Source organism: Helobdella robusta (assembly GCF_000326865.2).
Source record: "Helobdella robusta unplaced genomic scaffold HELROscaffold_49, whole genome shotgun sequence".
NCBI classification, from domain to species: domain Eukaryota; kingdom Metazoa; phylum Annelida; class Clitellata; order Rhynchobdellida; family Glossiphoniidae; genus Helobdella; species Helobdella robusta.
In genome coordinates, this window is record NW_008705246.1 from 435,827 (window position 1) to 463,521 (window position 27,695).

Genomic DNA, 27,695 nt, shown 5'->3' on the forward strand with positions numbered 1-27,695 from the left:
TAGATTATGCGTGCCTGCAATAAAAATTTTGTTCATTTTGAGTTGGGAAATTCAATAAATTTTTCATACTGACTGTTAATTTTGAAATTTTTCTGGAACAAAATAAAAGATTTTGTCGAACTTTATAATAATTTATGAAACGCAATCATTTATGTAAAATATTGATAACATTCATTTTTTAATACTCGCTAGCTGCTAATAATTTTAAAAAACACCTCAAACTCTCATACGTCGGTTATACAAATCAAAAAAGTACCTATATTTATCGTGAATGCTCAACCTTTTTATATTGTTATATTTTCTTCTATTAATTCAATAGTATATTGTTTCATTTACCTCAATTTAAATCAACCACCTCGTGTTTAAAAATTATTTTTCATTCTAAATCACCTTTATCTTTATTTTAAATTTTCATTTTCTCACCATCATTATATTTTCAGTTATATTACCATTTATAAATAATTTATATTGTCATTTTACCTACATATTATCACCAACAATTTTTTATATTACTTTATTTTACTTCTACAAAATGTAACTAATACTTTCTATATTTATTCCTTTATTTTCATCGTATTATGCCTTGCATGTTACAAATTTAATAAAAATTTGTTGAAACAAAGTTTGAAAGCTTTCTGGATTAATTAATTATGGTTGCTTAAGCTTATAAGCGAACATAATTTTTTTGTTGGGGGTTGCCACACCATGAGTCGCAGCATTTAGAAGGTTGAGAACCGCTGTATTAAATTGACATAACAGTTAAAATAACTGTGAGAGAGGCATGGATGGTCATTTGGGTCACAATTTATTTTCCACATGAGATTCGTTAAAAAAACCAAACGACAAAAACTAATCACAACATTCATGAGCTAAACAAAAAAGCATTAGGTTCGAATAATTAAAATACAAATTAATGTCAATAAGGACAGGATTGTTCTAGGAGCGCGTATGCAAATAAAAACTTAGCGCACAAAAACATCTTTATCAGACACCCATGCAATTTCTCCTTTGAACAAACAACGTTAACTTTCTTGCATGTTTTGGGCATTTCAAATTGCGCAGACCTTTTGCTATTTATCAAGTTTTGAGAAGTGCGTTGTTTATTATAATTGAATGGCCATTTTAAAAATATTACAAAAAAATTAATTTTCATAAAAATTTATGTCCCAATTAGGTTTTAACTTTAAATTATATTATTACATGCCTGTGTTAATGATTTTAAGCGTCACATGAGAAATAATGGAACAAGTTCTTGCTACCTGTAAAGAAAAAATTAATTCGAAAAATTTTATTCAAATGCCACCACGTAAAATTAACACAACACGGCTTACTCCTAAACCACTACTGCTGCGTTATTTATAAATAGCAGTAAACTGTTCGGAGACTTCCCATCCATGGACTCATATCACTAAAGGAAAAAAGATAGAGATGAGTAGGAATTGCAATTTGTTACCAATTACCATCCGATTTCTTGTGTCATTCCCATTTCCATCCCGAATTCTCATTTATAACAACGTTCAATAAAATTTCAACTTCATGATTTTTAAACTCAGTCCGATGTTTACTCTCCAATTTTCAAATCTCATTGCTCTACACTTTGAAGTAACTAAGTCACATTCTTTTCGCCTGGACTTAATAATGATTGGACTTATCAATTATTATGCCGAAGCATCGGGATATTTTTCTTTAAACAGCTGAACGACGCATAAATTTCTTCAGTTAATCAAAAAATAAAATTACATTTTAAAGTCTTCTGAAATTTAAGCATTAAAAATAAACAGAAACAATATAATCAAACATTATTCCAGAGTTCTGAAAGCACGTCGTAAGCAATCATCTCATGGGAAAGTGTCGTTGGTGGCGATGATCCTGACAGCGATGAAGAAAAAACTGCTGCAGATAACAACAAAAGTAAACTTTTCTTTGAATCTCTCTTCCTGAAAATTTCATTTGAAAAACTGTTTGTAGAGTGTAAGGAACACGCAGTTGATAAAATATTGAAAACATTCTGAACAAGATACTGAATGACGTCGACTAGCATCAGACAAAAAAATTCTTTCAACAAACAGAAATAGTAAAATTATATTTAAAAATAATTTCATTTAGTTAAAATTAAACGTATCAAGAGATATGAAAATAAGACCTGTCTTTATAATCAAGAACGATCACCTCTTCATAATTTCCCTCTGCATATAAAATTTCATCAACACCTAGAGCTAACAACTTCCCGTCATACTTGATGCCGCGATTGATGCCATCAACGGCAGACCATCCACTGTTCTCATTCAAATTTGATAATAATGGAGGGTTTAATGTTATTTTGGAACCAAAAATTGTCAGAGAATTGTACCTTTGTCAAATGATATCAAAATCTTAGTTAACCTATTACAATCATTTGAATTGAACAAAAATTTTGTAGCGTGAATAGTAAATACCTCAACTTGTCATTTGTCGAAATATTAAAAAAATCATAATCTCGTGCATCAGTCAAATGATTTTCATCATTAATTTCAAACTGAAGCACCGATTCATCTGGCACATCACGTGAGGAGTGCACCGAATAGCCCAGTTCATTAGTAGCTCCCAAACTATGCCCTGTGATTCTAAAGCAAATTAAAACAACTTGCATTCACTTCTGTGGCTAAAACTCAAAAAATGTTTTAATAAGAGAAAGTTAAAATATATATCTGCGTACCGAAAATGTGGAAAAAGTTCTAGCCAGTCTCGACACTCAACGTAAAGATTGTTTTTGTTCTCTTGGAATTTACTTGTTTGATCAGAATATAAAAGTTCTTCCAATTCTTCAAATAACTTTTTTATTTCTTTGGTAGAATTTTTTTCATAATCCTTGTTGAATAAATATAATAAAGTTATTAAAATATTATATTATCAAAATTTTGGCAATATTTGTATTTTTCCTCCAGCTGGTGCTAGCAATCTTGTTACACTGTTGAAATACTTATATATCAATACATAAAGATAGATTCCACATCAGAAATTTCAGCACGAACGACTACCACATTTTGAATGTTAAAACCGAAAACGCTGGAAAACAAGAAGGAATAATAAACACCTCTTTAACTCAGTGAAACCAACTCTTTCGAGTGATACAAACACCTCGTGTCCTTTTAACTTATTTAGTGTGCAAGATTCATGAAATACACAAAAATATGCAGTCGAACATTGAACATTTCGTATTCCAGACAAATTATCTTACTTAAACTTCTAAAGCAAGTAATAAATATCATACTTTTTCTATTTCCAATTTATAGCATTTCATATTTATTTTTTTAATTCTTATTTCTTAAAGTAATGATACAATTTGTCTTTTATGTTTTTATAGTTGCTAAAAAATTAAATGGAAAGACGTTAAAATAAACTGCTGTCTTGCATTCAACAAATAACTTTTGAAGCCTTGTTAATTTATTAATTAAATTTTTATAACAAAATTGTTACTAAGAAGTGTTCTTTTGGTACTTTTTACTCCATGTGGTTGATGGTTCATACTTCACGAGCTAAAAAATATTAGCGCTTGTGTGCTCACGAGAAAATATGAAATTTTAACATTGATGAATAATTGAACAAACAACAACATGCAATAATGCAATTATTCCGAAAATATTTCTTGGAACGGAGAAACAATTTCGAAACGATGCAACTATTCCCCTGCCAGAAAATTAATTATTTTTTTATCTCGGTGCAAGCAGCTTCGTTCGAACGTATTCCAAAGCTTCTCGCTTCTATTTAATATTAGGTTCAATCTAATCAAAATTTCATTTTGTGCCAAAACTCCGTACATATGGCTCATGACAAATTCAATACACGTATGTACACTAATTTCCCATGGGCACCCTTGGAACAATTAGGTAGTTTCAATATTTTTAATGTTTCAAACTATTTTCAACTTTGTTTCAAGTTTTCAAAATTTTCGGCGAGCTCCCAGCAAGCGATTGAATAGTTCCAATATTTGATATCATCAAACGTTATGATTTTAAATTTTATACGATCAACACTCAAAACAGTTCAAAAACAAAGTAGAAGGAAAAAGATGCTTGGCTCACTTGATAAATATGTCCTTTATATATCTAAAATATAAATTGATTTCAATATTTGGTTGGATGAAAACAGAAAATGTCAGTTATAACGTGTGTTTATCAGTGATGGTACGGTTGTCGAAAGTTCGATTGCTTAAAAATCGAATCGGAATTCCATTTTGATTTTATAAAAATTTTTCCCGCGGTTGCTTTTTCAAGTTAATGTTGCCAGCAATTGAAATCAACTCTTCATTAAATCAGAAAATGTTTAGTTAAATATCGTTTAAAAGAAATAGCCAGCTTGCCATTACGGATGCGAAACTTCGTTGCTATAGTTATAGTGATATAATGTTTTGCCGTTTATAAATTCTGCATTGAAAATTTATTGTCGTAGGTTAAAGTGGCTTAAAAGTCAAAAATATCTGGCGATCTCTGCTGCGTCTTTGACTAGTGAGCAAATTTTATCCAGGTCTGACCAAGTCGTATGTGTACGTGTGGAACTTTTGTTTTTCCGCCGTTATTCAAAAATACGTTATTAAAATAGAAAGCTCATTTTAACTTGTTATTTACATTTTAATTTTGAAAATGTATCAATAAAATGTAATGTATGATGCAAATCACAGAGTTGATTTTCATTTGAAATAATTTAAAATCAAAATTCTTTAACTGAAATTAATCGAAATGGAATTTAGTTATTGACATCGAGTTTAGTTTAATCAACATCTAGTTTAAAGTTGATAATTCTAAAATAAAATCAAGTTGTGATAAGATTAAGTGAGATAACGTGATAAAACTGGTCGAAAAGTTAGCTGAAACAACTGCAAGACCTTTCTTGTGTAGTTTCGTGTTTTGCCGATTTGATTAAAAAAAGAATTATAAAATTAACAAAAATTTAAAAAAATAGTTGGTTATCTGGCTTGAGTACCACGTGTGATAAATAAATGCACGATATGCGGCAGATCCCCACCAGTCATACGCAATGCATGGGATATGCATGGAGAGAATTCACATGTGTTCACATACACTGTGTGTTGTTTACATCTATGAGAACTAATTAAGAAATAATTTGTGTTCTGTGTGCTCGTGCAAATATCATGCATGTTAAGAAGCGCCGACTGTGTGCGGACGTACAACATTGCATGTGTATGTGCCATTGACTTCTCAATTGCTCAAGACACTATACTTGCTCACACATTTTAAGGCATTGTCCATCAGTGGGCTAATAAATAACGCAGCAGCTTAAGCCGAACATGTAAATTCAAGCTAAACACGTTTTGTCATTATTTAACCATGTTTGATATCGTTAGAATAATTTAATAAGATTTGTATATATATTTGACAATTCAATAATTAACATCTCGGTAAATTTAGAAACAACTACGACAACGTTCTCTAAGTAAAATCCGTTCTTAATGAGTTACGTCTTAATATGTAAACTCTGTCTTAATATGTTCCAAAATGAATTGTTATGTAAAATTTGAATTCAATCTAATGCCTGGTTTTGGAGATCTTGTGATGAATTAGTCAGTCAGTGGTAAATAGCTTATATAAATAAATGAATGAATAAATAAATAAACAAATAAATAAACAAACAAATATATAAAGGTTGCTCATAAAAGTTGTGATAATACGTTTATTTTGATAACAGTAAAGTTATTAATATAAAGATAAGTATAACAGTTTGATTAATTTAATTTTAATATTAATACAAATAACATACATCGTCCCAATAATAAGGAGAAATGCTGGCACTCCTATCAGCTCCTAGGCAGTTAGGAAACACATGTAGTTGGTACACCATGAAAATTTTAAAACGAAATATTTGAATGTAAAATTTCTTTTACCATAACGTCGAAATTCAAACCACAAAACTTGAACTTTTCAATCTACGCGACCAAATTTACCAAACCATATGCTGAAAAATTCTTTTTTCTTGTTCTTAGTTTATTTTATTATTCCGTGTCCTCGAGTTCGGCTTTATGTTATAATGATAATATTTGATACTTATTAAAATTATAAAATGAGTTAGTTTAAAAAAATACTTTACATTTAAAAAAAGAAAGTTGAACAAATTTTGAAAAGGCAACATTTTAATTTTGTTGACATAGCTTATATATCTCCATGACAACAGTACTTGGATTATAAGATAGAAAAGTGAACTTATACAAAAATATAGTAATGTAATTTCAAAACAAATCAACAAATCAGAACCGAATTAATACGAAAATGTTATCAAGTGGTTTTGATGCTATTTTGTGAGCTACTTTATGTATAAATTTAATTAAAATCATTAAAAAGGTCGATCTTGTTTTATGAATTAAGTACGGGACTGACATGACTACTAATTGATTTATATATTGTTATTCCGTGATATGATGCTAATTAAAAAATTATCTAATTACTGCTAATAAATTAGTTATTAGTAGTTTGAAGTGAAGCCTCTTTTTAAGGTCATAATGCCGAAATTGAGCGAGACCGCCGCGATCCAGGCCTGTAAAAATGGCGATGTACTGAAACTTCAGTGGTGCAAAGAAAAGTTTGGTCCAGCCGTATTAGAAAAGAAAAATCAGATCGGCAAGTCGCCATTGCACGAGGCCGTCGTTCATTGCAAGTTGCAGTGCGTTGAATACCTCTTGGAAGAAAATGTTGACGTCAACTCGTTGAAAAGAGGTGATTGGTTCGTAAATCAAAATGCTTTTCATTTAATTTTTTAGATTCAAAATTAACCTGAGTCTTTCTTCAGTTATATATTTTGATGTTTTATTATTTATATATTAATTAATAATTAATTAAGTAATTGTTGATAGGACACCGCTGATGTTAGCATGCACAAAAAACGAACTGAAGATTGTTGAGAGGCTGGTGGAGCATGGAAGTAACTTGCAGCTGGTCAACAAAGATGGATGGAACTGCCTACATCTTGCTGTCAGGTCGACTTGATATGTGAAAAACATTATGAATTTTATTCTTTCTTTTTATCTTTAATTTTAAAAAACCTAGTTTTTAGTAATATAAGTTCTTTCTTATTTTTATAATTTCATTTTTGGCCATTCTTTTTTCACTATTTCATTGATTGACTTAAATGTTTTCAATGTTCTCGTTAGTTACTTAAATTATCTTTCACTAGTGATATCAAAAACATGTTTAAGATAGTAAATACAGTTTTGTTTGCAAAAAAATTTCTAGCACAAATATCTAATATTCGTGCATGTTTTCAATCAAATAGTTGTTCCAATCAACCATGTATGTTTGTTGTTGCTCTAAAAGATTAAAACAAAATTGCAAGAAATTAGTTCGTGAAGTTTTTTATTTATAACTTTGACACTTGTTAACTGTAAGGTTGTACCATATTATTCTACACATTAATATGTAGTGTGTTGTATGTGTGTTTGTCAATTAAATATTTACAAAGTATATAAATATTTACATTTTGATTAATTAGCATTAAATTGAATAAATCTTCACAAGTTTATTTTATGAATGGATATGTGTATGTAGGGAGAACAATGTAGAAATTGTGAAGTACTTGCTCAATTGTAATCCCATGTTAGCTGCCAATCAAACAAGAAACAAGAGAACACCTCTGCATACTGCATGTAAGATTGTTTGTTATCGTTGATGATGAAGTTAATATTTACATTGTTTTTGTGAAGGGTTGGTTGTTAGAAATTTTGTAAATGGTCAATTTAAGAGACAAATTCATTCTAATAATATATGTCTATATTTTGTTATTTATTGTTTTATGGGAGTCAACCCTAGATAAGCATTTATTGCTAGGCTGACTCTTTCACTTTTTTGTGAATAAAATGGACTAAAAAAATTGTGATAGAGTAATTTTAGTTTTATATTAATCGATCAGGTTTGCATGGTCACTTGGAGGTGTTGGAGCTGCTGTTGAATCGATGCTCATATGCAGGTGACATGGTCGATAGTTGTGGTACAACTGCATTCATGGATGCACTACGTTTCAATCATGTACCTGTTGCTAATCTTCTTTTTACCAGATGTCAGGTCAGCTGTGTTCATCATCTCTTATATCCAAATAATATTTTTTTTTTTGTGATTCTTCTTGATTATTAAAATTTGATATTTTACAATACACGTTAGTGGCATTACTTTTTTGTAATTCATTTTATTTGAATTATTGTTGTTAGTATTCTTTCCTTCTCATTATTTCTCAGAAGATGCATAAGCCACATTAAGTAACTATGTCTTCAGTTTATTTCTTAACACTGCAACTGAGGAAGCTGAACAAACTTTAGACAGCAATAAATTCCACATTTTAATCTAATACTAAGCAACCACATTGTGGCTGATCTAAGGCTAGCTCTTGAGGACATTTTACTCAGAACTCTACAACTAATGCCGTACAATAAACTGTTACAACAATCATAACTTATGGCACAAATGCTGCAACTATGAAACAAGCACATCCTTCAGGGGACATTCCTGCATCTGTTTTTAATTCCTCATTTGATGGAAACATGAAACATCCGTTGATTCAAAGCAAATTTCTTAATTGTTTTTGACAGAAACGGCTGATGAGACCTAGGACAATAACTTGCAACAACACCACAATAACTTGAATCCAGACCAGGTTTTTTTAATATAAACATAGTAAAAGCTGATTTTACCTTGATGAAAAACAACCTGATTTAAATGATACATTTATCCAGTGAAATAAATGATAGAAGTTGTTCCAGAAGTTCCATAAGAACACAAGTTGAAACCACAAGTGGACAAGTTATAATATATTATGGAAGTTCTCAAACACAGCTACAACTTGCTCTGGGTCACGTCTGAGAAACCGGAAACTCTTCAACAGAAACTTAGAAAAAATGGTGGTGTAACATGTTGAGACATATTTCTGATAGCCTGAACTTTTCAAAAAATATTTCAGCATTGTGTCTGCAGCTAAAAAGAAGGCCTTAAAGTCATCTGGTCGTCTCTCAAGACTAGTATGTTGACTTCAGGCTAGAGTCGTGCCTCACGTCTTGGAACACTGCGACGACCCATCCACCATGTTCTGTGGCATCATCAAATCAATTGTATTACCATCTCTATGAGTTGGACCATTCACCACTAAATGTGTTAAGAACTTACAATTTTATTGTTGCAGATCGACATGTACCATGAAGACGACATTGGTGGTAGACAAGCCATACACACGTCAGCACAGGCGGGCTCATGTCGGTCCATCATCTACCTGCTGCATCTTCATTTCCATCGTCTGTTTTTCCAACATCATCAGTGCCTTCAGCAGTGGGAACTTCCTGAATATAAACAATGCGAGCTCCACAATATGGTACAAACACAGTTGACACAAGTTCAACATGATGTTAAACAAACTCAACATCGACATTTCCATCAACAAAAGCACCAACAAACACAGCAGCCGTTGCATGATCTATGTGATAATGTTCTTTGGTCCCATCATGACCTCATCCATTGCAACATAGAAGGCTGTGCCTTCCGTACGTGCATCATCGATTTAATCTCCAACTTTACACAAAACAGAATTTCTGCAAACAACATTAACAACAAAAAGTTTTATTGCTCTGACGTCACCATTAACAACAGTCATAAAAATAATAACATACGTAATAACGGTAATAACATTAATAATAATAATAATAGTAATAATAATAATAACGTTATTATTAACCACCGTGTTATGAATGTTTCTAAAAATAATGAAGAATGCTATGAATGCGTAACTTTCAAAAACATTAATTTTTGTAAGAACAAAATTGATAACGGTGACACTACCACCAACACCGACAACAACAACATCAACAACAACATTAACAACATCAACAACTTTAACAAAATCAACGACAACATTAACAACATCAACAACAACATTAACAACATCAACAACTTTAACAAAATCCAAGACCAAATTAACAACATCAACAACAACATCAACAACAACATCAACAACAACATTAACAACATCAACAACAACTTTAACAACATCAACAACATTATCAACAACAACATTAACAATATCAGCAACAACTATATCAGCAACATCAGCAAGAAACACATCAGCAACGACATAAATTCAAATTCTTCATGCCATTTAAATGACAATGCTACATTGCCAATCTACTTTAACTCATTGGTGACTTTTATCAATTCAAGGTCACGAATCTTTAAGGAAACTCCATTGCACTTAGCTGTTAAGGTTTCTAAAGTGATTTTTTGTGTTGCTATTGTTTGTACTGTTCATATCTTTGTATTGTTAAAGTGTAACTTAATTTTTCTTCTTGATGATCGTTTATTTGGTTGTTGATGTTCTTAAAATAATTGTTGAATGTTTTATGTCAGATGAATTGTTTATGTAACAACAATATAATGCACGCAAACATATGCAGGAGAGCCAACTGGAAATGGTCGAATTATTGTTGTCGTTGGGTGCCGACACAACCATGCAGGATGCTTCCAACAGATCGTGTACTGTGCTGTACTGCGAGATCAATTTTTTTTTCTATTTTTTATGTTTTGAACGCCTATATATCTAGAAAAACAAACTCAAATCAATAGAAAAACAGCCGTCATTTTTCACCTTTAACACTCAGTGGCGTATCTAGACAACTCCGACGGGGGAGGCCAAGATTTAAAAAAAATTATTTGACAAGAATTTTTAAATTTAAAAAAAAATTGTTTGAAACGGGTGCCCTCCCGGTACCCTCCTAAATCCGCCACTGGCAACACCGTCAAGTACATGGCTTCAGAAATTTCGTAGAAATGTTATTAATATAGTTATAACAGCCCGCTTGACGACGGGTTCGTTTAATCCCAACGGAAAATAGCGATGCGAAATAACTTTTAAACCATCGTTTTATTTATTTACAAATTAATAATAATCAATGCTAATCAATAATCAGTTAATCAATGTTAGATAAAAATTAACGTTCACAAACTATCATATAAAAGTTTAGAAACTCATTTTCCGAATCAAAATTCGACACTAACAATCAATCAATCCTATTCAATACCTCGCGTGTCTTTATATACCCATTTTACCGACGCTTCTTGAACGTCCTAGATATCTCGCTGTCAGAAGGTTCTAGTTCCAAACACTCTTTTGCCAAATCTGCTTTTGCTTTTTCTGGTCCTTTTCTCTGGAACTCTCTACTTCTCTGACTACTTCTCCATCACTTGCGAAGTTCAGAGCGGATCTCAAGACCCATCTGTTTTCAAAATTCATTGAGGAGCGCTGTTGAACATCGCAGAAATAGCGCTTTATAAGCTAATTGATTGATTGATTGATTCCTTCTCGAACTGTATGAGTTCTCGTAGCGCCTCTATATTTGCGACCGTTGTAACAATATTGTTAACGGGTATATAAAAACGTGCAGGATATCGAATAGGATTGATTGATTGTTAATGTTGTTAATCTCGAAAGCGATATTTGATGTTTGACTACGTTGTATTTTTATTGTATTTGCGATATACGTAAGTGAATTGTGATTCGGAAAGCGATAGTTTCTGAACGTTAATTTGATAGTTTCTGAACATTAATTTTAATTAAGCTTGTGACATGGTCAAATTAATTAACGTTGATTATTAATTAACTGATTAGCATTATTAATTGATTTGTAAATAAATAAAACGATAGTTTAAAAGTTACTTCGTGTCACTTTTTTCCACTGGGATAAACGAACCCGTCGTCGACCGGCCAGTTATAACAATATTAATTTTAAAGAATGAAATAATGCAACTTCAAACATTATATTAATGTGAGATTTTATATTCTATTCAAAATTGAATACGTATATTTACGAAACAAATTCTCTAAAAGATAAAATAAATTACCGGCAAAGTGCACACTACTTATCTACCTACCTACACTTACTCTTACACACAGCACGAACACACTTACACAGGCATAAATTTGGCTCAACAAATGGACGAAGGATTAGCACAAGAAATTCTGCTGCAAAAACTTGTGCCATCAGGAGCTTTCAATCTATGTACTTGAAGGAATCTTCCCGATAATCATTATTTTTATAAAAGTTTCAATGTTGATTTTTGGTTTGTGCGAAACATTATTATTTTGAAAAGTGCTTTTGTCTTGTTTTGTAAAATAATTTTAATTTTTGCTTAATTGACAAATAAATTAATTTTTGCAAATATTTGATAGTGTACAATTGATTGGTCAATGCAGGTGCACATCCTACACAAAAACCTGCATAAAGTTTTTTATTTAATCTTAATAAACTAACAAAAACAGTTTTTTTATTTAACTTTAATAAACTTCATCAAGATGATAAAAGTCTCGTTAAAAAAATTGAGAAACTCAACTACAAGTTGAATAATGCCGAAAACGCAGTGATCTTTATAAATAATTGTATATATATTATATATATATATATATATATATATAATAATTAATAAAATCTAGCAAATTTTTAACTTTTTTGAATTTTTTAACAACGAATTTTGCCTTTTTTTCGCGAGTTAGAAGCTAAAAGGGGTCTCGTGGCCAAGTGGTAAGCGTGACCGTCTATCACACCCACGACCCGGGTTCTAATTTTGCAGTTTTTACAGTTTTATCAGGGTAGCCGACCCCCGGCCAACCCAGCCGTCCATCCTTTCGAGGCTGGTAAATGGGTAGACGACGTAAGTTGTCGCATTTTGGCCGGCGAAATGGCTCAGTGGTTCAAATGCTTGCTGAGTCAAACATCTCGTAAAATACAGGTCTGCGTCGTGTGAAAAGGATAAACAGCCTTTGCGGCGAAGATGGCTGCTTCAAATCAATGGTTGAAGATATGAAGAACATAATAAAAGATATATAGATAACATCTCTGTAACATTGTAAGTGGTTCTGCGTATGTCAGAGCTGCAATAATAAAGACTAAAAAAAAATTCGGTAAATTTTATCAAATATTGGATCAATAATAGCTTCCTTCCAGCCTATATATATATATATATATATATATATATACATATTTTTCAATTTCTTTCAAAACCGTTGATCCAAATTAAATAAAACTTTTATCGTTAATTTTCATCATTTAACGCAAAAATTTACGCATACAAAATTTTTCTTAAAATGTTTTTATTCAGATTAATGAAAAATTATGAATTTTGCTATAGGTTAAAATGATAAGAAGGTTTTCATTTTCAATATATAGCACCTATAACACTATCACAAAAGGCTTTCAAACATTTCCCGCACTCAAAACACTCCGCTCACATGGTCTCAGAGGCATCAAATAATTTGACATCACTGAATCACTCATCATCAAATATGCAGCTCACTCCTGGTCCGGTTTTGCTACACAACAACAACTTCAGCAACTACAATCTCTCATCAAAAAACTAATTCGCTTCAACTATCTACCTGCATCATATCCTACGTCACTCAGATATTCAACACACTCGATTCAAGACTGTTCAAGAAAGTAGAAAATAACAACAGCCACGTCATCCATCCTCTACTACCACCAATTAAAACTACCACATACAACCTTTGTCAGCGCAATCAAAACTATCAAGTCGGCACCCAATCTACATATCAGGAAAAGACTTTCATCAAAAGACACCTCAAACATATTTTTTTTTTTTTTTTTCTTAATTTTTCCATCTTAAAGATTTCATCCAATCCAAAATTAGATATAATCGGACATTCCATATTAAGAAAATTCGTCTAAATATAAATATATATATGGTGTTTAAAGTCTTAAAATTATGATTATGTGAATACAGTGTGGACTAGGGGTGAAGTTGCATATTATTCGGATGTGTGATAGAAATGTAAATTATTTAAATAATTTTAGGATCATTTTCCCAAATAATTTTTGCAAATACGTAAAATATGGAAAGATGAATAGATAAATATAAATACAGATATATATTTATATACGAATACATGTGTGTGTGTGTGAGTGTGTGCGTGTTTGTATGTGCAAGTGCCTGTGTGTTTCAAATGTTGTTATGATGGTGGATGATTGTACTGTACATGTATAGGTCTCTACATGTGTTTTTAATATTGCCGTCGTTAATGGTTCGCTTTGAAGACGATATACTTGCTGGCTGTTGCTGTTTTTGTTTTTGCGAATTCCATCGTTTTCTATTTTTGTTGTTGTTAACATGTTTGTTGCCAATTAAATTGTGTCGCTATATTCATGGTGATGGTGCGACAACAACAAACTAACGGGTGTTTATTACTGCCTTCCCACGCATGTATATAATACATACATATGCACTATATATATATATATATATATATATATATATATATATATATATATATATATACCTTTTGTTATTAGTCAAAAGTTTTTAACTAGAACCACATAAAAGGTTTTCGTGTTGCAAATATATTTTGAAATAATATTTCGACATATTTAATTTATTAAAAATCATCGGTTAATAAACTAGTTCTAATTTTATATTATTTGACCCTTTTAACAACACGACACGACATGGAATCATTTGACTACTACCTCAACATAACCACCCTACCAAATTGTGACACCACCGAGTTCGTGCCAGATCCGAGATCAGATTTTTTCGCTCCAGCTTCAAAAATATTCTACCTTGTCATCTACATCCTCCTGTTCATCTTCTGCGTCACTGCCAGTTCCTTTTTATTCTACGCCATCATCGTCACAAGGAAGACGACAATTAGCATCCTAATAACAAATCACAGCATTGCCGGGTTGATGATAGTCTTCATGTCGTTTCTTTTCTACTACGTTGCCGTGGCAAACAGGGCGAACTGGACTGCTGGGTGGTTTGTTTGTAAGACCGAGCAATTTTTTCAAGTCAGTGCATCAATCTGTTTGTTCTTATTTACAATTTGAATTTTCGAAGGTTTCAAATTTTTCAAATAAAATTGTTTTCTTAATTTTTATTATTGCCAAAGGTCTAGCTTATTCATGATAATTTCATTATAATTTATAATTTCCTTATTTAATATGTTAAAATTTAAAAAAATGTTCCTACTGAATTTTATTTTTCCAAATCATATCTTTGAACGAAAAGTCGACCTTGCTAATGGTGACATCCTTCACGATAGTGGTGATGAGTTGCTACAAGTGCAAGGCGGTCATGAATCCAACCATTGAATGCAGCCCAAAGCAGAAGAACGCCATGCTCGTATGTGGGCTTATCTGGGGTCTGGCCATCTTCTTCGCGCTGCCCTACATTTTCATGAGTGGGTTAGTCGGCATTTTGTTTTTTACAAAGTTATTATATCGTGAAATGTTTTATGCTAATGATTTTCATCGTCATTATATCAAACATCATCATCATTAACATCGTCATCACCATTATCATCATCGTCATCACCATCATCATCACCATCATCATTGTCAGACTTCAAAAAAACTGGTACACGTGTCAAAATTTTTGTTCGTTATACGGCTCCAACCCTACGTTCGTGAGGGCGTATTTAATTTGTGTGGGCCTCTTCGAGTACTACCTGCCCGTCCTCGTCCTGGCAGTCACGCATGGCTGCATTTGGTGGAAGCTTAATCAGAAGAATAACGTTGCAACGAACGCCGGTAGTCACAATTTGTCTGCTGCTGATGATGAGGGTTCCGACGAACTGAAAGATAAACAGGTGAAGTGTTTTTTGAATGTTTTTTTTTTTAAATTCAAGATGAATATCGTTATAGAATAATAAAAATAAAATTGGGCTGTTCGATGGTGCAACGATCGAGATACCTGACACAACTGGCCAACGACCAGGTTCGATTGCATAGAGAGTCTCGCGTGTCGTGTGACTAACCTCACCAACAACGAGAGCAACAACATCAACAAAAAAACATGAACAAAACAATGGCATCATCAGCAATAATACAATATAACATCAACAAAACATCATCAACAACAAAACAACAAACAACCAATTTCGACCCCGCAGCAAGCGAAAATGTTGACAGCTGTCGCACTCACCTTCATCATCCTCTTACTTCCCTGGAACAACTTGAATATTTTTTCACTTTTGTTCTTCCACTTGAATGTTGACATCTTTATGCACTTAACCATAATTGCCCACATACTTTTAATATTTAGCATCTTTTGTTATTCTGCGATCTATATAAAAATGGCGCCAAAGTTCAACGAGGTCATGAAAGGAACGTGGTTCTGGTTGAAGTTTTGCAATAAATAGTTAGTGTTGTCATTATTATCCCATTTGTTTAATTATTGTTATTGTTATCATTATTATTATCGATTTTATTTTTCGTATTGTATTGCAAAATTTTTATAGAGCGCTTCTTCTAAAAAACTTCCGAAAAGCTAGTTTCGCTCTAATATGCTGAATAAATTGTGCGGGAGACGCCCAATGTATACTTATCGACTGATGGTGCAGAACTTCTTCAATGCACTTCGGATTTGTGCCAATGATACTAAAAATCACATTTTTTCAATGCGAGATGAACTAGACATTGGAAGACCCATATCATCCATGTTGAAAGATTTCAAGACTCCGTTTGGCAATTCCTGATATAAACTTAAGCAGCTTATTTAAATAATCTAAAGACTAAATGCTGAAATGGAGTCAAATTTTTAACATCCATAAACCAGTCTACCCATTACGTTCAAAACGGGCTGCATATAATCACAAATAGATCAATTGATGCCATACGCTATCACATTGCAGTAGCTGATTCAACGGCAGATGAAACTACAAAAGGGTGCTTTTGTTGATTCAACTGTTAAATAATGCCTGATAGATCGTATTTTGTGGAGTTTATAGAAAGATTGCTGGCAGAGCTGAGTTACATGGTAGGCCATAGATATACAAAGATCTGAAGGACTTTCAAATTTGTTACTAGATTTTTATAATTAAGATTCTGAGACTATTCGAGTTCCCAACTACACATATTGCGCTTTATATTAATACACAGTCACCGATATGGCTCACTGCGTTAGACACATGTCTGTGATCTGAAGCAGGTAGTGATGAATATCGTCAATGACAAACAAAAACTTAGCGAAGTTGATGATGTCTGTGGTGTGCCTAATCTACAAAAGTGGGCCAAAGGCTGAACCCTGTAGGACATTGCAAGTTAATTAAGCCGTTCCTGAGTCATCTCTACCATAGCTGTAAACTTGAGATCTGTCTATTAAATATGGTTGAAACAACCTAAGAATATCTCCGCTGGTACCATAAGATACAGCCAGACGTTTCAACAAAGTCTGGTGATCCACCATTTCAAACACATCAAGTTGTGCCAGCAACGTAATGTTTCTAACATTAACGGCATTACAGACGTATGAAACTATTTCCAAAATTGTCTCTCTGTTCAGTGTGCTCGACGAAAAACCGATAGAACTGTTGGAAGTAGTAAATTTTTGGTTAGGTAGGTAAGGAGCTAATGAGCGATAATTTTGAAAATAAATTTTGTGATAAAAGTGAGATTTGAGATAGGTGTATAGTTGGCCTCAATGTTGTTTGCTAGGCCATAATTTTTTAGCAACGGTTTCATCACAGCACATTTTTGAGACTTTGGTAGTTGAAATTTTTAAACTTTTGTTGACCAGTATAGTAAAAAATGAAACAGATTTTAGTAAAAAAAGACATGATCGATTGTCTATAAATCTTCAACGGAAACATTTAATTATTATTATTATCATGATAAGGTTTATCATTGATGTTCTTAATTCAAACAGGGACTAAAAACCCAAAAGTTAACTGAAACCTTTCAATAAAAACCACAATGCTCATTGTCTAGGACAAGTGAAAAACGGTTATGTATTCAGATTGGTTATGAAGTGTTCCTATCGCAATAAATGGCATAGGTCGATCTAATTACAGAGTCTATTAATTTGTTAATAAATGAAATCGGCCATGAAAAAGCTTATCGGAGTTATTTCAAATGTTTTTAGAAAAATTAAACAGTTCATAAAATCAGCGTTCAGACATAAATTCAAACTATTTACGTATTTCGATAGTTTGTAGTTTCTTGATTTTAGCAGATTTGTTTCCTGGCACACCATTAACTCGATAATTTCAATTTTGCGGTTGCGCAGATGGCGACGTCTGGACAGAGGGAATTGAACAGTTGCGATATTGGTTAAACCCCCTCTGACTCGATATCTGTGAATATCAGGCAGTCCTCTTGGCAACATGTCTTTAACCAATTAATGATCTCAGATAGAATTTTATTATGACGTTCTGCATACCTTGCCAGGGCAGCAATCGATCCACAGCTGAACACATAATAATAATAATGATAATAAAAATAATGATAATTAATATATGATTATTTAAAAAAAATTGTTATTATTACTAGTGTTAATATTATAGTTATTATTATTTTTATTATTCATGAATAATTACAATGTTTTGATTTAATTTTTTGTAATATTTTATTACAGAAATGTCAGCCAAATTTTTTTACAGCAATTACAAAAGAATATGAAAAAATGATTACATACTGGATGGCGACAATCATAAAGAGAATATTATTATTATTAAAAATTATCTTTAGTAGTAGTATAAAAAAATAATTAATAACATATTAACGGTGACATCAACTACTTGCTTGACTACTCAAAACTGCTTTGCTTTGTGAAATGCTATTTTAAACTTTTAAACGGTCAATTTTAATATAGTCCGATTTTTATTGCTTTGCATTTGTAATAATAAACTTTTGTCTTCGCTGAATTTAAATTCAAGATTTTAGTAATTTATCAATTTTTCAGTAATTTCTGCAAAGGTGAGTTTAAAAATTTACCGCCCCCAGGCTGCACCCCCTTTTGTAAATAAGATAACACCCTTCCCTCAAGTCGACATCGTTGTAGACTTCAAGTTTCAGGATCTCTTCTACACAACCAATCAAGGTTTAAAAAATACTTAAGCAGTAGAGATTTGTTAATCCGTAGTCCAAATTCGCGTTTTTCAACTCGGATTTAATGATAAACAAACAGTAACAGTTCAAAAATAATTTATTGAAAATAACATCCAATTGACCTTCTAAGGCTTCTACTCACCTTTTATTGCAGGTATTAAATTGTTGGTGAATAATGAGCTGATGGGTTTTATTATTTTATTTATTCTTGTTTTTAATTTAGCTGAAAAATGGTTAAATGACAGGTGCGAAATAATTGAAAAGATCAAAAACAGTATTACAAATGCAATGTATAAAAACATCAAAGAAATCACTATAAGAAGTGCTTGTACCGTTAATGGAAGCATTAAAGCTAAATCCGGTGAAGTAATCTTAGAGAAAGAAAAAGTACTTGAAAGATGGACTAAATACATTAACGATTTTTTTAATAATATCCAGGATGAAAAGCCTCTATTAAAAAAGAGGCAGAAGGACCAAAGGTCTTTGATCTGAAGTTCGTGCCGCTCTTTCCAAAATGAAATCAAATAAAGTGCCAGGTCCAGATGAGAAAGTTGTTGAAGAAATTAAATGTTTTGATGAATTTGCCATTGAAAAAGTGACAGAAGTTTTGAATGAGATTTAGAACAGCGGCGAAATTCCTGAAGATCTATCCAAGTCATTAATTATTGCGCTGCCTAAAAAACCTAATGCAACGGAATGTGAACTACATTGAACAATCAGCTTGATGAGTCATCTTACAAAACTTCTCTTGAAAATTCTGATGATGAGAGCACGAAGCAAAATCAGATCAAAAATTTCAAATGTCCAATTTGGTTTTGTAGAGGATTGTGGCACAAGAAACGCTATCTTCATGCTACGAATGATCAGTGAACGAGCGATTGAAATGAAGAAAGACTTGTTTACATGTTTTGTCGATTACTCCAAAGCTTTTGATAGCGTGAAGCAGGTGGAGCTTAAGAAAATATTGGAAAATTTGGACATTGATGAAAAAGACTCGAGAGTTATCAAAAACCTCTATTGGGAACAAAAAACAGCTATGAAAGTTGGTGATAAGATGACTAGTTTTGTCGAAATAAAAAAAGGTGTAAGGCAAAGCTGTGTATTCTTTCCAGCAGACCTGTACATTGTACAATCTCTATAGTGAGATCATCATGAAAAAGTAGAAGATCTACCTCCTGGAATATACATTGAAGGCGTGAATGTTAGCAATATAAGACATGTTGATGATACAGCTCTTATAGCAGATCCGATGGAAAAACTGCAAACCATTTTTTCCAAACTGGTTTTTGAAAGTTTAAGAAAAAGCTTGCAAATTAACATCAACAAAACAGAGTGCATGGTTATCAGTAAAAGCAAAACCGCTCCGATCTGCTCCATAAAATCATTAAGGGTAAACAGGTTAAACAAGTCAACAGCTTCAATTACCTCGAATGTTTGATTAACTCAGGTTGTAAATGTGATATGGATATCAAAAGAAGAATAGCTTTGACAAAAGATGCATATTCTACAATGAAAAACATCTTCACCGACAGTAAATTCAGAATATCAACAAAATTAAAATTGTTAGGGTGTCACGCTGCTGAAATGTTTCTTTGAGAAAAATTATAAAATTAGTTGGACTTCTCATACTTCGAATGAGGATTTATTAAAACAGTTCGGTTATGAAAAGAGGAAATTAATACAGATAGTCCTACCATGGCAGTTGAAGTTTTTCAGTGACATCATGCGGAAGGAAAGAATGGAAAATCTAACAACTACTGGAAAGATTGCAGGAAAAGGAGATCGCGGTCAACAACGAATAACATTTGTGAAGTCCTTGTGTCACTTGTTGAATATCGCCACATTTCAATTCTTACAAAGCGTTAAAGATCGGGTTTTGTTTAGATCGATGGTCGCCAATATCCTGAAAGGATAAGGCACGAGAAAGAAGAAAAAGAAAAGGTCTGCGAGAGGTTGTAGTTCAATTACTAACAATGGCGTTTGATCACTCCAGTTATCTAGAAAAGTCATCAACATTTTCATTGTTTTGTTTTTTTTTTATTGTTTTTATTTTAATTGTTTTTTAGTATAAACCACGTTTAAGTTTTTGCTTCAAGATTTTTAAAGCATTTCATCTAACAAAAAATTAAAATAATTGAAGTTTGGTATACTTTATTTTAATTGAAGACAAATGAAACCAAGTTTCTACCAGTTGGGTAAGTTTGGCCTGAACCCGGCCACTTTAAGTGGGGTTAAAATAAATTATTGTTCTGTTGCTGGAAACTTGGGTGGGTGTTTGATTTGAATTTAACAGGCAGATGCATGTTAAAAAGTGGTGCTTTATTTTTATAAGAAATTAAAAGTTACTAAAAATTCTTCTTTTTTTTGGAGCTATAATTGCAATAGTCTTTTTACGGTGTGTCCGACAGGCTGATATCCAGGTTTCAATAAATTCAGAATCTGGCCGCGAACATAGTTAATGGCGGTCCGTGGTTTGAACGTGTTGTTCCTTCACCAAGAGCGCTACACTGGTTACCAGTTTCCAAGCGTATATTGTCTGAAATTGCTACCTTGGTCCACAAATCTGTAAATGAAATTGCCTTTCTCTATTTAATTAACAAATGCATTCTTAAGCCGGTTTTGTTGCATTGTTGGACATTACGTTCTGTTCTTAGGAATTGAATGTTTTAAAATGTTCCTCAAACTCGTCCGTCTGCTGGCAAACAATGTTTTGCAGTTGTTGGTACAGTTTTGGAATGGGTTGCTACATTTTTAGGCAGCCTGGATTTTACCTAAGCAGATTTTGTAGGAAACTGAAGACTTTTTTGTTCCGACTTACCAGATGGTCATGGCGTTTTTTCAACAATTTTTTCTTGCGGTTTTAAGTTTTGGAAAAGAGTGCTATAATTATTAATATTTTTAGATATTTCTCAAAGTTATTACAACAAACCCACAGTGTATTAATTAATACACGTAAATCAACGTATCAGGCACTTTTGCATGTGACCGGCGGGGGTCTCATTACATTCGAACCCGAGCACTGCATCAACAATAAAAGGCACCTTAACCATTGGACCAAACATAATTAAATCAATGTACAATTTTTTCACCAATTTTAAACCGCGGTCACACATCCAAACAAGACATGTTTCGTTTTGTTTATTTATTTATTCGACTAAGGAGATTTAGGACATTGGATGTAGACAAAACGTCGCAAATTCAAAATGAATACAAAGCAAAACTAAAAAGGAATCGGATGTTGATGGAAACTTGGATCTGGTGTTTGACTAAAATTTAGCAACGCAGATGCATGCTAAAAAGTGGTGCGTGAATGTTGACTGCATCTAAAAAATTAAAAGTTGGCTTGCAAGCCACGTGCGGCTCTTTAAAGAAATATTTGTGGCTATCAAGAAATGAACCAGTGTTGTTTTAATATATTTAAAAAAATTATTATCGCTCTTGTCCCATAAGTTTCAAATGTTTTTTAAATTATGGGCCGCAGATATGAGAGACTAGAATTCAGGAAATCCAAACATCGATCAGTATTAACTAACCAATTATTGACAAATATTGTCGCCAATTATTCGCAAAATTTTAAAGAATTATTGTATAAAATAAATATTTTTAATTTTAAAATTTAAATTTAATGCACACATTTTGTATTTGTATTTATATGTTTTCAGTAAACATAATTTCTGTAGAAAAAAAATTTGAATACCTTTTCTGCTTACCCTTTAAAAAAGAAATTTAATTGCGGTTCCTGGAAAATATTAAATATTTGGAAAATGGCTCGCACCATTAAGGAGGCAGATTTCCCATCCCTCCGATGGGTAACTGGAAGCTTTAATTGCGAAGAGTCTGCTTCTCATGTTTGCTGTTTGTTAGGTAAATAGATCGGTTGGTTGGTTCTTTAGTAAGCTCAATTTAAAATGGAAATGCTAATGTGTATTAATTTAATTTTCATTCAAATTCGACTGCACCAATTTTCAGAGAAATTTATTTTTATTGCCATCCTAAAATGATTTCAGATACTTTTTGTTTTGTTATCTTTTTGAATTTCATTTACATTTCCAACAACCTAATGATTAAGGTTTTATTTTTTTTTTATTATATTTTTGCATTTTTTTTATTCAAACCTTATAAGACCGATATTCATAATTTTACTGGTATTCAAAATTATGATTACTATGTTAATCTAATTTGTGTGGCTCGCATAAAATATCCTTCAAATATTTTTTAAATATATTTATTATCATAAATATATTTATTATCATAAATATATTCATTATACATAACTAACAAAGATATGTATAATAAAAACGAAATAATTATAAATAATATAATGCAGACTTGAAAACCGACAAATAAAAAAATAAATAACCCGAAGATAGTTAATTATAATGAAAAATTTTTCAGACATCTTGTATCTCTACTCCCAGCGTCTTTAGGCCACTTGCAATGTCTCTAGACCAGTTGCATCGATCTCTCGTTCTTCGGAACACCTTTCGGAACAATATTAACTGTCTACATGCTCTATTCACATTAGTGCTTTTGCATGTGTCAGGTCAGTAGCGGTTATTTCATCTATTATTATTATTATTGTTATTCAATGATAGAAAAAATGTTTTACGGGGTGGGCTTATTTTATCCACTAGAAATTCTGAGACGAATTAACGAATGAATGAATGAATGAATGAAAAATTGAATGAATGAATAAATAAATGAATGAATGAATGAACTTCTTACCGATTTTTTTTGAACCAGCGCCATTCACCTTCGTCATTTCAATCGTTGTTCCTGTTTTCGAGATTCTTATTGTTGTTCTGTAGGCTGAATCACGTGACGACGACGACGACGATGAGGAAGTTGTTGAGTATGATGACGACGATGATGACGATTGGGAGGGGGCAGGTGCTGATGGCAGTAGGAATGCTGCCAACATCCACCGGGTGTTCATTTGTTTCAATGAGTATTTCAAGTTGAATTACGACGGCAAATTACAATTAATAATAAAAATTATAATAATGTCGATTTATAAAGAGCCATGGCAAGCGAATAAGTCTCATTACTACAATTACAACAAACACACAGTGTATAAATACGCGTGAATCAACGTATCAGACACTTTTTGTACGTGACAGGCTGGATTTCATTACATTCGAACCCGGGCGCAGCATTAACAATGCCAAACACCTTCCCACCAACAACATATACAACATCATATACAACAACAACATCAACAACATATACCACATCAGCAGCAACAACAACAACATCAACAACAACGTATACAACATTAACAGCAACAACTTTCCACCAACAACATATACAACAACAACAACAACATCAACAACGTATACAACATCAACAACAACAACTTCTCCCCCAACAACAACAACAACAACATCAACAACGTATACAACATCAACAACAACAACTTCTCCCCCAACAACATATACAACATCAACAACAACAACAACATCAACAACTACAGCAAAGCGAACCAAATCAATGAGCACACTCACCTAGCATACATCTTCCAATCCAACAAATCATCCATATATCTCCGCTATCATTATCATTATAATAATTATAACAATAATTACAACTATAATTGCCAAACACCTTAACCGCTACACCATTGCACAATGGTAGAAATTTTAAAAACTGTTTTGTAAACCAATTTCAACCACGCAACATCACACTTATTTTGTTTGTGCGTTCTTTCCTTTATTCATTTGTTCGTTTATTCATTCATTTATTTGTTTGTCCACTCTCTTGTTCATTCATTAATTCAATAATCAATTTATTATTTATTCATTCATTTATCCTTCTATTTACTCACTCACTCACTCACTCACTCACTCACTCACTCACTCACTCACTCACTCACTCACTCACTCACTCACTCACTCACTCACTCACTCACTCACTCACTCACTCACTCACTCACTCACTCACTCACTCACTCAACTGCAACAGCAATGTTACCATCATCTTCCTTGTATTTGTTAGGATTGCAAGGCTGCCTTAGGAAATACATTAACACGAGGCAGACCATCGCAACCAGCAAGCAAACGAACGCTCTTCTGTGCTTTCCTAATGAACTTCCACTCTGAGGTCTGGTGGCGTTGAATTCAAGGACAGTCGTGCTGGCGTTTTGCTTTTGGAGATGATAAATGTTATTTATCGATCCACTGTCCATCTTTTGAAAAACTGCTTGAAGGGTGGAGTCATTTCTTATAGGTTCTGGATGTTGGGTTGGATGGTATTAGTAGATTGTTTGGCTGTTTGTTTGTTTGTAGAGATTTGTTGTTGTTTATGAATTAGTGTTGGTATGTTATTCATGTTATTTGTTGCTCTGTGGCTGTGTTATTATTTAAGTTTTGTGCTGTGTAGTGAACTCTAATACAACTTGCATTAATTTTTTTTTCTGAATTATGAATTTTTGTCTATTTGATTAACTTAGCGGGTTGAAAATTTAAAAATTTTCCTCAAGAAAAGAATTTTGTGATCAAGTAATGAATGAAGCAATCACATCAACTCACGTGAATCAGCTCCTCGAACGAACATTAAGAAAATCAGACCCAACTTAATCATCGTTCACTTATTTTCTTATTATCTTGAGAATAAAATTCGTGCTTATCAGGTAAATATTTAAAATATAAAATTAATTATTTTTTAATAGTTATTTTATTTATTTATTTATATTTTACCAAAATTATAACTTTATAATTATTTAATATATCAATTTGATTTGACGAAAATAATTTTTTTTTATGAATTATATCCAAATCTATTCATCGACTTCAAGTTAGCTTGTTGTGAGTAAACAAACACGTCATTATACAGGGCTGCGCATCAATTACTCCCGCTCATTATTTACATATATTCACAGTTGGGGCAGGGTTAAAGATTCATTAAATATGGGATTTTCATAATGTTGTTAATAACATCTTCATTAATTTTCCAATCTCGAAATCTTAGGTATAACTTCCAACCGTCTCTCACTTGCAGCTCTCATGTTTAAAATATCATTAGAGCATACAAGTACTGCATCTGGACCATCCGTTACATTCGCCATCTACTTTCAGCTGATATATCGTCTGCTCTGGCTCGTCTTGTCTTTTCACATCTCGACTACTGTTATTCCCTTCCATCTGATTTGCCTCCTTACCATTTAGCCTCTCTTCAAAATGTCCAGAACAGACAGGCGAAAGTTGTTCTAAATGGAAGTAATCTTTCTCCTAACGGGCTCTCACTTATTCAATTAGATTGGCTATCAATTTGCCAAAAAATTATCTATAAACTAGATCTACTCACCTACAAAAAATTTTTTACAGCTCAACCTTCTTATCCTCATCAACTCATACGTCCTCGTTCATCCACTCGTCATTTTCGTTCGTCATCACCTGTCCAATTGCATCAGCCTGTCAACAAATCATCGATAGTCAACCGAGCTTCTCTTACAGTTTTCCTTCCACATGGAACGGTCTGCTAGCCAACATTCACCAACAACCAACAGCCATACTCTTCAAAAATTTTATTTAAACAGGTTTTAGCGAAGTTTAACTTTGGATGCTCAAAAAAATAATAACAATAATAATAACAACAACAACAATGATAATAATAATAAATTAAACATTAAAATAACAAATGCCCTAAGTTTAAAATTTTCGCCATGCCACAATTAAAATAACGTTGGAAAAGTATAGGCAGGAAAATGTTTGAAATCGTCGCTATGTAGATTTGCATGAACGTTTACTTTAGTGGGATTTTCTCTCATCCGTTTGTGATCTTGTACTTTCTATTAAAATCAGCCAACAATTTTATTCCACAAAAAATGAAATTACGTACATTCCTAGCAAAAAATGCTATATTCTAGGTGCCATCAAATTTAAATTGAACCAATTTAGAAAATAGTTAAATAATAGTAAAAACTAAAAATGTACATTAAAATAGTCTAATATAGAAAAGCGACCGTTCAAAGTTAACTGACTTTTAACCAGGTTGTAAGACTCGATAATTTTCAGGTAAAAAGGAAGGCAGTTTCAAGTTTTCGGAGCGCAAAAACAAAAGTTTTTACTGTTTATCTTGTTGTTTTCCATTGGTGTTTTAAATGTCCTGCTACTACTGGTTCTGGTTGATTTTGGTTCCTAGGAGTTATCAAGAACTGTTTTCAAGTGGTCATCTATCTTATCAATCCAATAAACTCTTTCGTATAAGTACAGACAAGCTTTGTAACAGTTCATTTCGTAGATGGGCGTCATAATTTGTTGGGGGATTTTTAATTAAGAAAAGATTTTTATATATTTCTTTTGAGTGCTAAAAAGTTCTTCTAAAGAAGTTTTGCTGGCATGATCCGATATTAAATTGCAGCGACTATAAATGTAAGAACAATAAATGAGTTTTTTTTAGAGATGCGGGTTACTGATGAATTGATTTGATAAATAAGTTCTAACGTAACATTTATTTTACTTATACAGTTTTAACCTGATTTTCAAAGTTAAATTTGTAATCAATGAATGACTCCAAACCTGGATGACTCCAAACATTAAAACATTAATTAGGAAGAAGAATTTTTTATTTAAAATATTTAAAAAACACAATGAGCAACATGTTTATTTAGAACATAAAAAAATTAAAAATTTTGTCAATAACAATATTAAATTTATTAAAAAAATTATTTTAAAAATCTTTTTAAATCATTATTCTAAAACTACTTGGAAAAAATCTAAAACCTTTATTGATAAACAAAAAGAACTTTTGAACTCTCCTATCTTTATGAACAAAATACTAGTTGAGGATTTTAAACAAATAAAAAATTATTTCTATGATTTTTTCACAAAACTATCTTTTAACA

At 32.2% G+C, this 27,695-nt stretch overlaps 5 protein-coding genes across 5 annotated transcripts; 3 read left to right on the plus strand and 2 right to left on the minus strand.

Annotated features, from left to right (window-relative positions):
* Positions 1 to 1,196: 1,196 nt before the first annotated feature.
* HELRODRAFT_178656 (hypothetical protein) lies at positions 1,197 to 3,280 on the minus strand (the record flags this gene model as incomplete). The annotated part of the gene is made up of 6 exons (XM_009026751.1): positions 1,197 to 1,259; positions 1,799 to 1,937; positions 2,144 to 2,350; positions 2,436 to 2,603; positions 2,696 to 2,847; positions 3,251 to 3,280. The coding sequence occupies 6 exons, from the start codon at positions 3,278 to 3,280 to the stop codon at positions 1,197 to 1,199; spliced, it is 759 nt and encodes a 252-aa protein (XP_009024999.1).
* Positions 3,281 to 6,490: 3,210 nt separating this feature from the next.
* On the plus strand, positions 6,491 to 8,114 carry HELRODRAFT_86113 (hypothetical protein; the record flags this gene model as incomplete). Its single annotated transcript, XM_009026705.1, has 4 exons — positions 6,491 to 6,711; positions 6,842 to 6,964; positions 7,533 to 7,630; positions 7,894 to 8,114. The coding sequence occupies 4 exons, from the start codon at positions 6,491 to 6,493 to the stop codon at positions 8,112 to 8,114; spliced, it is 663 nt and encodes a 220-aa protein (XP_009024953.1).
* A 6,244-nt stretch (positions 8,115 to 14,358) lies between these two features.
* On the plus strand, positions 14,359 to 18,667 carry HELRODRAFT_193389 (hypothetical protein). Its single transcript, XM_009026752.1, has 6 exons — positions 14,359 to 14,815; positions 15,036 to 15,211; positions 15,369 to 15,615; positions 15,919 to 16,166; positions 18,402 to 18,561; positions 18,582 to 18,667. Coding segments are annotated over exons 1-5 (1,014 nt in total). The 5' UTR covers positions 14,359 to 14,473; the 3' UTR covers positions 18,403 to 18,561; positions 18,582 to 18,667.
* Positions 18,668 to 19,367: 700 nt separating this feature from the next.
* Positions 19,368 to 20,768, plus strand: HELRODRAFT_178659 (hypothetical protein; the record flags this gene model as incomplete). The annotated part of the gene is made up of 2 exons (XM_009026753.1): positions 19,368 to 19,448; positions 20,421 to 20,768. 2 exons carry the CDS (start codon positions 19,368 to 19,370, stop codon positions 20,766 to 20,768), a joined length of 429 nt encoding a protein of 142 aa, XP_009025001.1.
* Positions 20,769 to 24,797: 4,029 nt separating this feature from the next.
* Positions 24,798 to 25,916, minus strand: HELRODRAFT_178660 (hypothetical protein; the record flags this gene model as incomplete). Its single annotated transcript, XM_009026754.1, has 2 exons — positions 24,798 to 25,081; positions 25,844 to 25,916. 2 exons carry the CDS (start codon positions 25,914 to 25,916, stop codon positions 24,798 to 24,800), a joined length of 357 nt encoding a protein of 118 aa, XP_009025002.1.
* Positions 25,917 to 27,695: the final 1,779 nt, after the last annotated feature.